The sequence below is a fragment of the Geospiza fortis genome, unplaced genomic scaffold (genome assembly GCF_000277835.1).
Source record: "Geospiza fortis unplaced genomic scaffold, GeoFor_1.0 scaffold112, whole genome shotgun sequence".
NCBI lineage: Eukaryota > Metazoa > Chordata > Aves > Passeriformes > Thraupidae > Geospiza > Geospiza fortis.
In genome coordinates, this window is record NW_005054298.1 from 10698619 (window position 1) to 10714416 (window position 15798).

Below are 15798 nucleotides of genomic sequence, written 5' to 3' on the forward strand. Positions count from 1 at the left end.
CATATTTAAAGATTTGACATACTTTTAAAGTTTAACATTGTACAGCCCCACCAAATTCTTACTGCATGTAATTTGCTTTGTTCTGATAATGTTATAGCAAAACCTAATTTTCATAGGCAGCTAGAAAATAATTTATCATTTTCAGTACATCCTTCAAGATACACAGATATTGCTACAAAGTCTGCTTTTTTGATAACTTACAGGTGTTCCTGGAGCTACCCTGGACACTATTACCGGCATCTTCTGATCATATCCACCCTTTAAAAACAAATTAAATTAGTAAGAAATCCCAAATGTCAGAAAATAACCTTAATAAACATAAAAGGAATAGATGTACTGTTACCTTTACATTGAAGCCAAACCTTCCATTTTCATCTGGTTTCATTCTGATCATAACAAGATTGTCATGGGGGACACCACCATTGGGCTAATAGACAAAAGTTATAACATATTAGTATATGTTTTGTTCACAGTTAGATTTTGAGGATATTGTATTTAATAATTCTGCAGTTTCCTTATCAAATAACTGCTCCTGGATGCTTGAGAAAATATCAAGCAAGAACACAATCATCTTGGGTTTGCATAAAAGGGGAAAATTAGACATTTAAGAGGCTAGGACATAACTAATTTAAAGGCCTGTTCTGTCAAAGTAAGAAAGAATATTAGAAAAGACTAACTGGCTTCATAACTCTGATAAAAACAGCTTACCAAATGGAAATTTCTTAAATCAATTTTAATTACGACCACAGTGAAGAGCTGCAATAAGAATGCAATACAATGAAAAGGAAGATAATTGAAGATGTCCTTTTGTTTCTTTTAACTGCAATATGCCCGTAGCAAGCAAGGAAATCCTGGTTCCCTATCCCTTGCTCCATTTCCAGTCTAGTGGAGTATGAGGTGTGACATATGCTCTGCACTGATTCACCTCTGAAAATTTTAGCTGCTTTCTTCTTGGTTTTATTTGGATGACAACAACACTGTTAAAGGAGATGCCAATAAACTCAGGAATACTAGCTACCTTTTTAATCTGAAAAAAAAACAACTTGGTGCCATTGAAGTGATTTTTAGCTGGTTCCCATCTATATTTATTTCACAGACTGAACATTAGCTAGTATTTCCATACTTCCTACAGTGAGAATGCAAAGTAATAAAGAAAGGTGTTTCAAGAAAGTTTTCAATGTTATCAATTACAGCAAAGCAGAAGACTCATACTTATGAAAGTAAGTATTTTTGTATGTTAGAAAGTTCAGAACCTGGAGTTTCACTAGACTAAAGAAGTGTGCACAACTTGGCTCATTAGAAGTTAACTCAGCTGCAGGTGTCTTCTGTTCTTGGTTAAAACAAAACAAAATTTGCCAAATGCATTCATAGTAATGAAGAAATGAAAAATTTGGGAAAGTAATGGCACAAGAGATATTAATGAAAAGGAAGGGTCTTAAGAAGCCTGATCATATGCCAATCATTTCAGCCTATGCTCACTGGTGTGGGAGATCAGACAGAATGAACATCAACCAAGTGCTCACCTGCAGCATTTGGCAGCTTCTGTGCCACTGCATTTCCCAGACAGAAAGGAAATGCTAATTTCCTGCTTTAAGATGCTGTTTTGAGCGGAAGTTTATAATGCAAGTGTGCAGAGAGGACTGTATGCCATCATTAATGTGTTTGACTGAAGGGATTTTGACCACACCTGTTTTCAAGTACTTTCAAGTACTTCTGACATTCTCAGACTGGGCACTTAGGGAATGCAGATGGAGTAAAAAGTTGCCATTCCCATATGTGTCTTACTACCTTTCAACACAGACCCTCCATACCCACAACAAACAAAGGAAATTCAACAGCTTTACGAAGTCAAAATGGTGAGGGGTATTCTCTAAAATATTTGAGATGGAACAGCAGAAGACTTTAGCAGTGCAGGAACCTGAATTCTGGTCAGAAAAGCAATTTTGAAACAAAACGACATTCCAAAAATTTCAGTCATGCTATGTTCCTTCTTCTGCAATCCCCAAAATAAAAAGTCATCAGCAGACCAAATTAGATGTTCAATTACAACAGTGAGCTGCCTTCAGCGAGCCTGCATAAATGTATCCCACTGGAGCACAGCAAACAATCACACTGACAATGCACAGAGAAAAAAACAAGCTCATTCACACAGCTGTGTTGGTTTTGCTGAACTAAAAGGAGTTAAAAAAACAAGTGAAAGTTATTTTTGTCAATTTGGTAAAGATAACTGAATACAGGGCAGAAAAACTTGATGACTAAAGTAGTGTTATTTTTCAAAACAGAACAGTACTTTAATGTGACTCAGGTAAGCACTGCCTGAAGACAAAGATGTTACAAATTCTGTTTCATTATTTAATTATAACAAAAAAAAAATTACAACATTCCCAAAACAGTCAAAACCTTAAAACTTTCACTTTTGAGTCTTTTATTAAAACCCCAGCTATGAAATGAAACAGGGGCTTTATGGGAATCTTAACTTTGTTTTAAGGCCTTAGAGAACAGAACACCATAGGTTTACAGTTCAGGATGCAAAAAAAGCCAAACTAAGGCATTTCTAAATATCAGTTTGGGGAGGTGACTAATAATTTTGAATGCCTGAGGTTGACAAAACTGTTTACACAATACTTGCTACATATGGATGTTTTCCCATCCTGCAGCACTTTTCTTGTCCTATTTACTCCTCACATTAGTATAAAATTTAGAACCACTGGAAAACTTCTGGAAGGACAAAAATCACAAAAGTGATCAGGGAGATCTCAGACAATCAACTGACTGTCTTACTCATCTCACACATGCTTGATTATGGAAAAAGAACTTCCGCTCATATTTTTGTTTCTGCTATCACAGGCCTCTTGATACTCTCTTTCTTGGAAGTTCTGATGAGAAATGCAACCACAGACTCAAGAAGCTTCTCCTGATAAAACTACTTTAGAAGCTGGTAGGCATTTTTGGGTTTAGCTTTTTTAGCTAAAGGTGGATTAAACACCTGCAATGTCTTCTTTAAAACTGATGGCAAATGACTTCTCAAAGAAGAGGTTAGGCAGAAATTTCTGCATGTGCTGAAAAGCTAATGCTCAAAAGGTTTGCAAAACCATCCCAATGTAGTGATTTGTTATCAATTGACAAAGCACTACTCCAGCAGCTGGAGTAAAACCAGCAGGAGCCAGGGAAGGAACAGTAATGCTGCAAGGTAACGCACAAACACAGCAGCTCTGAAATGCTTCAGAACCAAGCCCATGTAAAATAGGACCATTATTATGATAAAAAGCAGAATGGTTCAACTGGATCAAAAAACTTACGGTGGATTTTTCAGGTGATGCAGGAACATCAAATGTTTCATTAATATGGTTATTCAGTTCTTGCTGCGAGTGTGAATGATGAATTTGGTTCCAACTGTTCTTTTTAAATTGTTTGGGTGGTAATGCTGGAGGCTGCCCATCTATAGGAGTCTCTTGAGATCTAAATACCAAAATAGAAATATGAAGTGGAACAATCATGAGATATTGACGGTTCTTTCAGGGCTGCAAATAAACTGAAAATGTTAGAAGAAACTCAAGAGTTTGAGAGATGGTTATCTGTAGGTATTTTTAGAACCTCAAAATGTAGTGCAGTAGAATATATTGGCAGATTATGTTTGCACCTGCTGCAGCATTTTTCTTGACAAGTAACTACACAGAACCAGCAAGTTCATCTTTTACCTATGACCGTCTTAAAAATGGTTTTAGCATGCTTAACCCATTACTTCTGATCTGCAAGCACTCCTTTGTAGATTAATAAAAATGTTCTCTGTGTTTTTATATAATATGGTGAATTTCCTTTTGTTAGTCCTCTTGGAATAAAAGCTAAACTCTGTAATTCATATTACATAAATATATGATTCATCTTTCATTATATGGATTTATATTTAAGAATTAGGAAGAACATTTGGAAAGGCTCAAAAGGGCAGCGAGCTCACAGTTCCCAGTAACTTGGTTTGAATGCCAGTTTCTAAATACCAGCAGGATATGTCTTCCTCCACAAGCACCCCATTAAAAGGTGCTATTAAGTCATTTAACGATTTCAGACAACAGCCCACTGATACCAGATCCATAAACCATCAAGAATGAAGTTACAGGTTACAGCTAAATCCAAAGAGAATGCTACCACCAAAAATAGGGGTGTCTGTTCCTTCACCCACATCCCTGGCTGCTGCCTTGAAGAGCTGGTCCTCCTCCCTTGGCTAAGGCAGCTTACGCTAAGCAACCAAAACCACTTTTTGGACAAGCCTGGGTCCTCTGGTTTATCTCAGGGCTGGCCACCATGCAGGGAAGGAAGGACACTCCCAGAGGCAAAAGGAAGACACTGCTCCTTTCATTATGAGCAAGCTGTAGTGGTATCTCATCACATCACTCCCTCCAAAACACACAAACGTGAGCAGCTCTACTGTATTTAGTAGTCTTGCCTCAGTGAACTGTTAGCAGGGCAAGACTCTCAGTATGATACTGAACAAGGTTTCAAGTTGCTGCAAATCTGAAAACCTAAGGCACACATCAAACTACACACCATAAAATTTGTCTCTAGGCAATTCAAGAAAGGCAGATCCCAGATACATGTTCAAAAATAAAAATCTCAGCAAAATGGAGTATACTGATTAAAAAAAAAAAGATGAACCTTTTTTAAAAAGCATGAAAACTGGGAAATAGAACACTTCACTTTGCAATGCCAAACACTTTCTGCTTCTGTTTAAAAAAATTAGTCAATATTCTTAGAAAACAAAACTGGTAACATTTTTGTCAGTGTATGAAAGAAAACAGCACATTCTAAAAGATCCCAACAATATTTTTCTCTATTTTTCTGCTTTATTTCAACTTTCAGAAAATATTTTTTCATGAAGTGTTACAAGAAAAAAAAGCACTAATTATTCAGTCTGATGTCTGAAGAACCTTATGTTCAAAACACAGTTGGGAAGAAAAATAGTATTTCTTAACACTTTTCAGTGCAAGTAACAGAAAAAAGAGCACATTTCATTTTTCAAGATAAGCAGCTTTTCTAAATTCATTTTTGTGGAGAGAAAAATATGATGATTGTCAACATTTGCAAAACAAATCTGCAAGGCAGCTATAAACTATTTAGACATCGACTTACAAAGGTCACCCAGAGATTTTTAGCTGTCTATGCATTCATTCATTCAAGTTTGGCCAGCACAGATTACTCAGTCTTTTAAGTTATGTATTTTCCTGAAAACAATTACTCCTGAGAGTTTCAAACCAAAGAAAAAAAGGAACAGAAAACATGAATAGAAACACAAAAGAAGTTATTCTGATAAAAGCAGAAGATGGATCTGATGTTTGACTAGATGTCTGTACATACATGTCAACAAACACAAGTAAATTCCTACTGAACACACAAACTTAAAGAAAAGATTGGAAAAGTTACTTAAATGAGCATTTTACAAGCAGCAATGCAAGTTCTGTAATATATTAGCATAATGAATTGTGAGAACTAACAATCAAGCCTCGGGCATAAACTTCAGTGCTTTATATTTGCCCAGTCAGCTTTGAATTTCCTTATGAATGCTCAGACAATGGCAGTGAAAGCAGCCTATTTTGCAGGCAAAGCAGCTCTCTGTTACTGAATTCAGCAATTTACATAATAATAAAATAACATACAAACCCTGGCACTGGCAAGCTTTGGGTATTTTTGTTACAGATATCCGGTCTGATCTTTTTAATATATTTAGCAAAAGTTGCATACACACCCCCATAAATTTATTAAATTAAACACTTACCATGTGCTCTTGGAATTTGAGGTTATAATTAGCTAAGGGAACTACAAGCCCTATCTCTCCATTTAGTGTTGAATAGGATGTGCAGATGGAGAAAGGATGTGCAATTAAAGGTTATATCAGCTAAGCTATAATATCCTTCTGAACTGCATGGAAACTGTTGATTTCTTTTGCTATGTTGATTCCAAACTCAAAAAGATCACCAAACCTATTGCCAGTCAGGTTAGCCCCTCTTTTGCACACATATAAATTTGATCGATAAATAAGAGTTTCTGACAAACTAGCACATGGACTACTCAAATCTTTTCCACCAGAAAGGTCAAATTGATTAAGAAATAGCTTTTTGGACTGTAGAACAGTATAGTTTAAAATTATATAGCTACTATGAACTCCATGTCAACTGTTTTCCTTCATAAACGGCAAATCTTGAATCAATAACATCAGCTTAAACCTTCAAAAGACCTCAATGAGATTCATGTATTTTTGAAAGTTAATGTCCTCATTCTTAGAAGTATCTTATATTAGAGATCTATACCAGAATATTAAATTTTAAGCTTCTAACAAGAGGAAAAAAACCCCAAAAATGGAACCCCTAACACTTAGTGATGGAAGAGCAATATTTTTTCTGCTTGGGCATAAAAAGTGCAAAAACATTAAAAAGAAGCCATAGTTGTACAAAACCACTTCCTCTCTTTCTAAGACTCATTTCTATGGTGACTTATTCAAGAAATCAAGTACTAAATAAACAAATCCTAAGAACATTCAAGAAGATCTTGTACAACTTCAAGTAAAGGGATATGAATAAAAGAGTATTTAATAATTGTGCTTTCTTCACTGTATCATTGTGACATTCAGTAGGGGTGTCATTCATAACTGACTTCAGATGGAAGTCTTAGAACAGAGGGAACCTGACCCTGTGTGGCCTTCGGACAACAAAACTGTAATATGAGAGAAGATTCTCATCTGTTCCAGTTCTGAGAGTCCTTTGGCATGTGAATATGTTAAAAAGTCCACCAAAAAAAGGAGTATTTACATGACTAAGTCAAATTAATATTACATAACCCTGAAAGTTAAGTAACTATCTGAGGATCAAATTGTAAATATTGTAGTCTATTGTAAAAAGCATCATGTGCTATTTTAGACAACTTTTAAAATTTTGTATTCTATTTCCCTCCTAAAAATTACACATGGTTGTTAAAATTGAAAGTAGAGTTGGTCTAAGCAAGGTTTTAAAACTGTGTTTAAATAGTTTTCCAGCGTAATTCTTCCTGAGACATACAATTTGTTTATAAACATGTAATTAGGTATGTGCTGCTTTAGAGTTCTCAATTGAAACCATTTGTATGATTTCTCTGCTAACAGAGATTATGATACAAAACTATGAGGGCATAGCTGGCATTACATGTTCAGCTATACTAAGAGGGTACAGTGCCAGTGATAAAATGGTATATATTGAAATATTTTTCCTAATTAATCTGTATTCTGAACACAATTTATTGAGTATTTCAGTTTCTTTGAATAACTCAATGGGGCTTTTTGTTTGTCTTCCTTCTGGACCCAATACAGAATAATAGCTTTTATTTCGCCCATTGTATCCTATGGTAAGCAAGCTTAAAGTATAAAGAATATTCAGAATTATTAAAAAAAAAAAGTCTGGCAGTGTCAGCTTAAAAAAATAAACTCTGTAACAATATACCAAACACACTAGCAATGTCCAAATGCTGGGGTGCCAAAAAGGTATTCTGATTACATAATTTGTAAAGCTCACTTCTGTGCCTTGACAAAAAAGCAACATTTCCAGACTTGTGGGACTAAAGCTTTCCTTCAATTCTATCAAAACCCCAACTTTTGGTTCCACATCCAGACACTGATGGTCACATTACAGCAAACCCACATCTTGGGTTGGTGGGGATGGTATTGTAATCCTGAGCCTGGAATATGTCAGACACAGGTGTTCAGTTCTGTATCATCTAGCTCTTTCTCACAGTAAGACCTACACTAATACCCCAAAATAAATACCACATTTTATTAGATTGCCTGGCTCTCCCTGACCCCACATTTAACAATAAATTCTTCAAGGCCAAGATCTCTGACTTCTCTTCAGCAGCCCTGCATGCCACAGTGGTGTGGTAAGAGCAGAACTTACGGGGATGATTCCAGTATGATGCTGTTGGCCTGGGTGGAGGATGGAGATCTGTGATTTACAAACACTTCACTGGGGGAGGTGTGAACCACATGATCCACTAAATGTCCGACTGATGAGGGTCGTAACCGGGCTCCTTCTTGAGTGAAGGCAGAGTTGCGACTAAGAGGGAAAGCAGAGCAGTGCATGTGACAATAATAACAATATTATTGTTAAACTGCATTTCTGATAACACCCACTAAAATGGGATGCTAAAAAATTATTTCCTCTCAGTGCAAGCACATGTTCATACACATATTTTTATTAAAATTTCAAAAATCACTGAAACAATTATGTTGTCAGATCAACATGTATTTAATCTTTAAGTGTTCAAAAATTATTTTAATAAACACTAAGGGCTATTGAAAAAATGTATTTACTTTTAATTAAAGAAGCCTGAAACCATCATGCTCCAATGAACAAGCTGGCAGCCCAGTCAACAAGAGGAAAAAGAGACTCCTAAGAAGACAAATCCTGACTCTGTTCATGGCAGAACTTAACCTGAATTTATTAAGATGAACAATTTATCCCCTGCATCTTCCCCTAGAAGAACCATAAGCATTGCATTGAGAGTTTAATAATTTCTGGAATCCCGTATTTTCCCATTTGAAAACTAGCATGACAAAATTAAAATTCTTTTAAACATGCATGATTAAGTTTGTTATGCTTTAAGCATCATTATTACACAATTTTTCAGTAATTTTTAAATGCTACAGGTATTTACAACATTGATCTTGTGAATAATATGCTGTAGAATCTTAAAATCTTGTCGTTTATGTAATACAAAATTGAATAATACTGATTCTTAAGCAAGTCTCAGCGCACTGAGAAATTGGTCACCCTCCAAAAGAAATCAGGAATGTTTTTTCACTCACTTAAAACAGAAGGCTCTATCATATGAAGACTGAACATTGAAAGGAAAGGCAGAAAAACTGAGAGGAATAAACCTGCAAGGATTTCCAATAAAGTAATTTTCTCCAATGTTTAAAAAAGTGGTATTAAGTGAAATAAATTATGTTTAAAATATCACATAGATTTTATCATCAGGGTCTTTTTTAAACCAAATTAATAACTTAGTTTTAACTGTGCTTAAGAAAACTCAAACTCTCAAATTTAGGGTAGTGTGATACATCCTACACTTTTAATAGGTCAAGTGAGAAAAGTGAGAAGCACCTAAAACTCATCCCTAAAAAAATGGTTTCTAATGTGAAGCCAAGTGTTACAGAGAATCATTTGGCACACATTTTTTGAAGCTATTTGTCTACATAACACATGAATCCCTTTATTACACAAGTAGGTCACTCCCATTAGAGGTAGAGAGTCACTTGTAGGGAGAGAAGATTTGATGCTACTCACTGATTTGGGGTTCCAGGTGGAGACCGTGACGGGAGGCTCTGTGTTTCCAACCTATCATCAGACAGTGAGTTCCTACTCACTACTTCCCAATCCATCCCACTCATCACTTTCCGTGCCAAGGGTTTACTGGGGGATCTAGAAGAGGAAAGTCAAATGACTAACCAAAAATTGTATGATGTAAGAACAAAATTATATAAAACTCACCACAATGAAACTGTTCTATCACAGGAAACCTGTGATAGATGTTCTATCACAGGAAACCAAATAATATGTAAGAAAGGAAACATAACAATGCAAAGCTTATTTACATGGACAGTTCTGTATTTTCTCCATCTACTGTACTTCATTTAATGTATTTTGAAAAAAAATGCCATTGAAATACTAATAAACTACTGTTGGCTGTGAGGGAGACAGGCAAGACAGAATCTAAACTCACTAGACTTTTAATGCCTCAAAGACAATCTGACTCAAACAGCATAATCACTGAGAGATCTGAACTTAATAAATGTAGAACAAAACCAAACAAAAAACAAGTTAAAAAATCCCCTCTAAGTAACACAACTGTTTAGCCACCTCAGGAAAAATGAAGCAGCAAAAACATCAGGCCAAAATACTCCCAAAGACTTTCAAGAACCGAAAGTGAGGTAATCAACAACATGGCAACAGAGTTACAAAGTTTGGTTTAGACATCAGGGATTTCCATCAAGACCACATGCTTTCTCCCAGAATATGCCTTGTCACTTGCCAGACAGACGCAGTAATATTATTTAACTATTTAAACTTCTTTGTGGGTAACAGAACTTCATCTGGTTTTGTGCCAGTAATGTCCTTCAGATTAAAGGTCATTCTCAGTAGTGCTTTTATACAAAAGGAATTCTGCATTCTACTTGTTGCCCTCTCTTGACATTAATGAAACTTTTTCTTCCCATTCTCTGGTCACTCCAGGATGCCTACAATCTCCTGCTGTTTCTTTCACCTCTTTCTTAAGCACAAATGAAACTATACTTGCAATCTCTCCTGAAATACAACATTTCCAGTTTATACTGGAAAGCAGCAAATGAATCATCTGTGGTTGCTTTTTTCTTAGCATTGCATTGGATGGTTCAGTCATCCTGCAACTAAAAAGATATCCAGACTTTCAGATTTTGTTGTTTTCAACTGAAAATTCTTCAGCTAACAACAAAAATACTTTTAAACAATCCACACATGTCCTGTACATTTTGTGTTACTAGGTTTTTATTTTACTTCTACTGCTTTCATGGTGCTACATAGTTCAGATTTCCCATCTATCATTAATCAACCCTCTCTAGTTCCAGTGATACTTCAATCTTTTGTGATATAACAATTTCATTTCCATTTGCCTTCATATTCTATCACTAAATTCTCCAGTTTTGCACAATGAGGTGACAACATATTATTGTATAAGCAGCTCCATACACCCATATCAAAAAATAATTTCTGCCTTCACTGTCCTTGTGACACACGGTAACTGTTCTTTATCTTTGTCATTATTACTGGTTTACTGGAAGAGCAACTCCAGAAAGAAGGAACTTTGAGAAATTGAGGAACTACCTGCACACAAACTACATCCTCTGAAAACGGGAAACCAGCTAACAAATATATTTTTGCTTCTCAGAGAACTTAAAACTCAATGCAAGTCACCACCTTGAGCAGATAATATTGTCCTCAACATTACCAAAAAATCTACAACAATAACCAATTGAGTACTATATTGAATAAGCTTCATAGACAGAAATAAGTAAGATGTCAGTACTGTTGGGTACTGATGCAGTGGTGTTCTCATGGAGGGTTTATTTTTATTTTCACCCCGCCAAGCAGTTCTAAACAGGTATTGCATTCTGCTTTACTGCTCTAAAGTCTTACTGAGTAATAGCTGACAAATTTCAGGCAGTTAAGAGAGATGGGCTATTTTAATAATACTATTTCAGCTTTTATTTCACCTTGGGGAAAAAATCTAATAGTACATTGATATTTGAAAAGAGGGAAATATGAATTAATTCCTCCAGAGAAGCACATCCTTAGCACGCTTCACTATATTTAAGGAATATTAATTTGATTTGAAAAATAATTAGCTTGGTATCAGATCAATTAAACCAAAATTCCAATTTCTGTAATTTACTTCAAATGTGAGCAACTCAAACCACTTTGGTATCTTTCTTCACAAGCATGTTCATGCAAGCAGTTCTGAACAGGTAAAGGAACATGAAACTGAAACAGCAGAACTGAAATGCGTGTCTGATTCCAGCCTTTCCTTATTCTTTTAATGATCAGGGCTCTGGAAGCCTGGACCCTGCTGCCACCCAACCATGTGTTTGCAGCCAGCAGATGAGCACCAAGAGCCAGCTCTGCCAAGAGGTGGATTCTAATACCAGCCAAAGAACAGTCTGAGGGAAAAATGCAGAAGAATGTAATATAACCAATGCTGAATTAGGTAAGTACGGGACTGCAGATACAGTATTTGCTGACAGACATGTAAAGGCAATTACTGAACCTCATTTACCTTCAGTGAAAAAGCAAGAAATGGAATGTACGAAAGTTGGAAGTGCGGCTTTTCTTTATTTAACATGCAACAACAGCATAAGTGCAGCATCCTTGCCTGTGTGAAACTAGATAAATTACAAAGACAGACACAGGAGCATATAGGGTAGGGGAAAAAAAATCCAAGTTTTTCCAAAAGTTACATTTTTGACTGCTTCAAATACCCCACTGCTTTGTATCTTAAGCCAAAGTCTGTAACCATGTTTATGTAAACTTCCTCAATCAATACAACAAAGGAACACAACTCCAAAATGAGCAAAGCATCACCTTCTTCCCTAGGAAAATGTCCAATGTCAAGAAAATACTCACCTTTTACTGTGGATAGGGTCTGATCTTTCAGAAGATCACCTTACCACCACGATAAACAGCTGCAGTGTTTATCACCAAAGCTTTGGCCCAATTATTTTATTAACAGCTCTAACCTCAGAGTCCCCACCCACTCATGTTTGTTGCCCCAATTTCCTGTCTTTGCAGAAATTTCAAAGAAAAAATTACCACACTGCAGAACTGAACTTCTTAGTGCTGTGCCAATTTTAGTTCTCCTGTCAACACTTCTAAATCCAACAATAAGGTTTTTTTTAATTAACATTTAAGATTTGTTGTGAAATGTATCTACAAATTTGTCCTTTATCTCTGACCTCTAGCAATATTAAAATAATTTTCTCATGCCAGAGTGCAACTGAGGAGAAGGGAGAGGAGAACTAAGATGCACAACATTTTGAAATTTTTGAATTTTAAATTTCACCTCTGTCTGCTCAGCCTGGATGCTTCTATTGCACCCAGCACAGGGCACTGATAGTTAACAGAATAAGCCATTTTCAGATTTAATTTTGGTGTACCTGCAGAGACATTCCTAAAAGTTGGAAGCAGTCCTATCTATTTGAGTAGCAACAGAAACTGAAAACTTTACTTACCCCCAAGTCTTATGAGCTGCAAAGGTACAGCAAATGCAAAAAATAAACCCAAACACTCAAAACTGAGTAGCAGGGATGGAATTACATAAAGCAACTAAAAAAACCCATGACATTATATTAGCTCAGCTACAGTACAGAAAAGCCTTCAAATACAGAATTTGTTTGGCATCCACAGCTGAAGGGCTAAAATCTTGCACAAGCTGGGAAAGAATAAAGGTGTTGTTGGGAATACAGGTGGGAATTTAAAAAATAATCTCTGTTCCAAAAAGAAACATAACCTGAAGCCACAGCCTTGCTTTGTATTTTGACAAGGAGTACAGGGAACACATTTCTCAGCAAATCTGACAAATACTGCTGCAGACCAGGAGAGTAAAACTATACACAAATCCGCAAGGTACATCACACAAATGACATATGCAATTTAAAGCACCTGAGAAATTATTTAATAGACCTCAAAAAGTGCATAATTAAAGCAAGATTGAATTTTTGGAAACAGAGACACCAATTTATGATAGGGAGTTTGCAGATACAAATGACTGACACCTCTCACTCAAACTCCCCGCACTCAGCCCCCTGTGCACACCAGAACTGAGCAGCCCTAGAATATTTTGCAAGGACTGTAAGAAAAAGTAGTGTCCTTTAAGAATTCTCTCAATTCTGAACCTTTTCTACTCTTATTATCTGCTTTTATTAAGTTTCTGGGAATTCTTACGGGGTTTCATGGATTGTGAATATCCTGCAATAAATGAGGCCAAGAGAACAGCTGTAATGAAAATTATAAAAAAACTCCCCAAAACAACAAAAACCCCTAAACAACCACAAAATCCCAAAATCAACCAAAAAAAACCCATCCACAAAAAAGCTAAACAACTGCAGCAACAGTCTTCTGAATGCAGAACTTAGTGCTGCATGAAGATTAAGAAAACAGCACCTACATAATGTATGAGATTTATTACAGAATATATCCTTCATAGTAATAATTCCATGTTTAAAGGTTAAATGTAAAGGTTTCTACAATTTAGAAAAAAAATCCTTCAGCTAATTTTAAAGTAAAATCCTGAGAACAAACAGCTAAGCCTGCTTCCTGTAGATAAAAATTGCTTGTTTTATTTAAATGGCTGTTAAAAAATTTTATTTCCCTGTCTTGTGCTCTGCACCCATGGCCAGAGCAGCTAGCCATTACTTGTGGCAATCAACATTTCTCAACTTAGAGCAAACAGATCACTGTAGTAACATCTCTGTGTAATTCTCTATGTTCATCTTCTTACCACGAAATGATTCAAAGCATTAATTTAAATGAGGCAGCTTCTAATTAGGTATTTTTAAGAAATCCAAGTGTAAATCTGGATAACTCTACAAAAAACCACTGAAAATATTGCTTGAACTGATCTTGAATTAATCTTCTTATGCAATAATAATAAAATCAACAGTAATTATTTCAACACCTGCCCACCTAGTTCTCAAGAAAGACCTTGAAAAGCCACCAAAAGAATCCCACTGCCTGAGAGCTTAAAAAGCTGTTCAATGCTACCATGACTTTGCCTGATAAAGACACACCGTGAAAAAGAAAGGCAGGTTACAGGAATAAAACCCACACTATAGCTGGAAAATCTGAGAAAAAAAAATTTATCTTCTGTATGAATACAAAAGGGTTGACATCTACTCAGCATGTCAACCTGAGATGCAAATGTTTAGAAGACAAAGAATTAATGTTCTTAAATTAAGTTTCTTGAACAACACTGCATTCTAGAAATGTTTTCTCTTTCAAGCTTTTTTCACTCTTGAAAATATTAAAGGTCTTTGAAAATAAATTAATTGCACACTGTCATGAGGAAGACAGAAGAAGCAGCGGATTTGCTAAAAGCCTTTTGAGATGTATTTGTTACAATACACCATTATTTCATTTCACTGATATAAACATATATGCCTCAGACATCAATCATCAACACTTAGAAACTCAAAATATGTGGATAAATGCTCTATCTGTTAATAAAAAAGCAACAACGGAAAACAAAATTCCTGAGGATGGAAGAGCCAAGCATTTTATTAACTAAAAGAAGCCAAGATTTATGAAAATAAGAACAGTTCCAGCCATGGCTTTTGATTTTATCAACTTCTTCCATTTTATCCAACTATATTTTATAAACTACAAGTGACCCCCAGCAGAACTTGCTGGGTTTTGCTGCAAAGGGAAGAGTGCCATCTACTGCATAAGAGTTTATGAAATGATAAAAATACTTCTCAACACAAACTATCAGCTCTCCTCCACTCTCTTGACTTGTGGAAAATTGCCAAGTTTAGAGTGCACCAAGAAAAACAGTTTTTAACTGATTCACAACTGTCATTTAGTGAAGTAAAGCTCACCTGTCACAGTGCTGAGTCTCCTGAGTACTAAAAAAAGTTGCTCCAAGTACAAATCTAAATTACCTCACATTCCTAAAGCAAATTAAATGGAGTAAAAAACGGTTTTACACAGGAAAAAATGGTTTAATAAAACCTATTTGTTGAACCAGCATGTTACAGCATTTCTGCCCCCCAAACCAAGTATGCAGCTATCTTTGGTGGGCTGAGATAAAACCCAAATTAGATTCTAATGCACAGACAAGGGAAAGAAGGGGTGAGGACAGGGAAGGAAATCAAGGCAGAATTCACCAATGCTCTTAGGAACAGTGTCTGCAGGCACTTGGAAAATGCAGGCACTTTGCTGGATTTCTACTAAAAGTCTGCAAGTGTGAATTTCAACTCCGGAGTTCCTTAAGGGCCAAAAAGACATCTCAGATGTCAGTAAAAGGAGAAGCATAAAAAGAGGACAGGGCTGCCCCCTCCCCACAAGGATTCTATTCATGATCAGAGCAAACTGCCAGGTGGATGTAGCAGGTGCTTTACTATGGAAAACAGCATCATGATTTCTGAAGAAGTAACTAAATTTATGTCTCGAATCTTTTATTGTAATCACAAAACTGCTCAGGAGCCTGGAATAAAATTAAGTAATATATTCCTGATTAGCCAACTACTCTATGACC

At 35.9% G+C, this 15798-nt stretch overlaps 1 protein-coding gene across 3 annotated transcripts in view; it reads right to left on the reverse strand.

The window, feature by feature from the left end:
• Window positions 1-15798, reverse strand: part of PTPN4 (protein tyrosine phosphatase non-receptor type 4) — a 71005-nt gene that overhangs the window by 21749 nt on the left and 33458 nt on the right. For all 3 annotated transcript variants that reach the window (XR_004082014.1, XM_005415772.3, XM_031059036.1), the window contains exons 13-17: window positions 9303-9437; window positions 7911-8069; window positions 3300-3459; window positions 344-427; window positions 202-258 (exon numbers count right to left, since the gene is read on the reverse strand). Coding sequence is in view for 2 of the 3 variants with exons in the window: in XM_005415772.3 (XP_005415829.1) it covers window positions 202-258; window positions 344-427; window positions 3300-3459; window positions 7911-8069; window positions 9303-9437 (595 nt within the window). In the remaining variant the exon portion in view is untranslated. The remainder of the gene's footprint in view (window positions 1-201; window positions 259-343; window positions 428-3299; window positions 3460-7910; window positions 8070-9302; window positions 9438-15798) is intronic.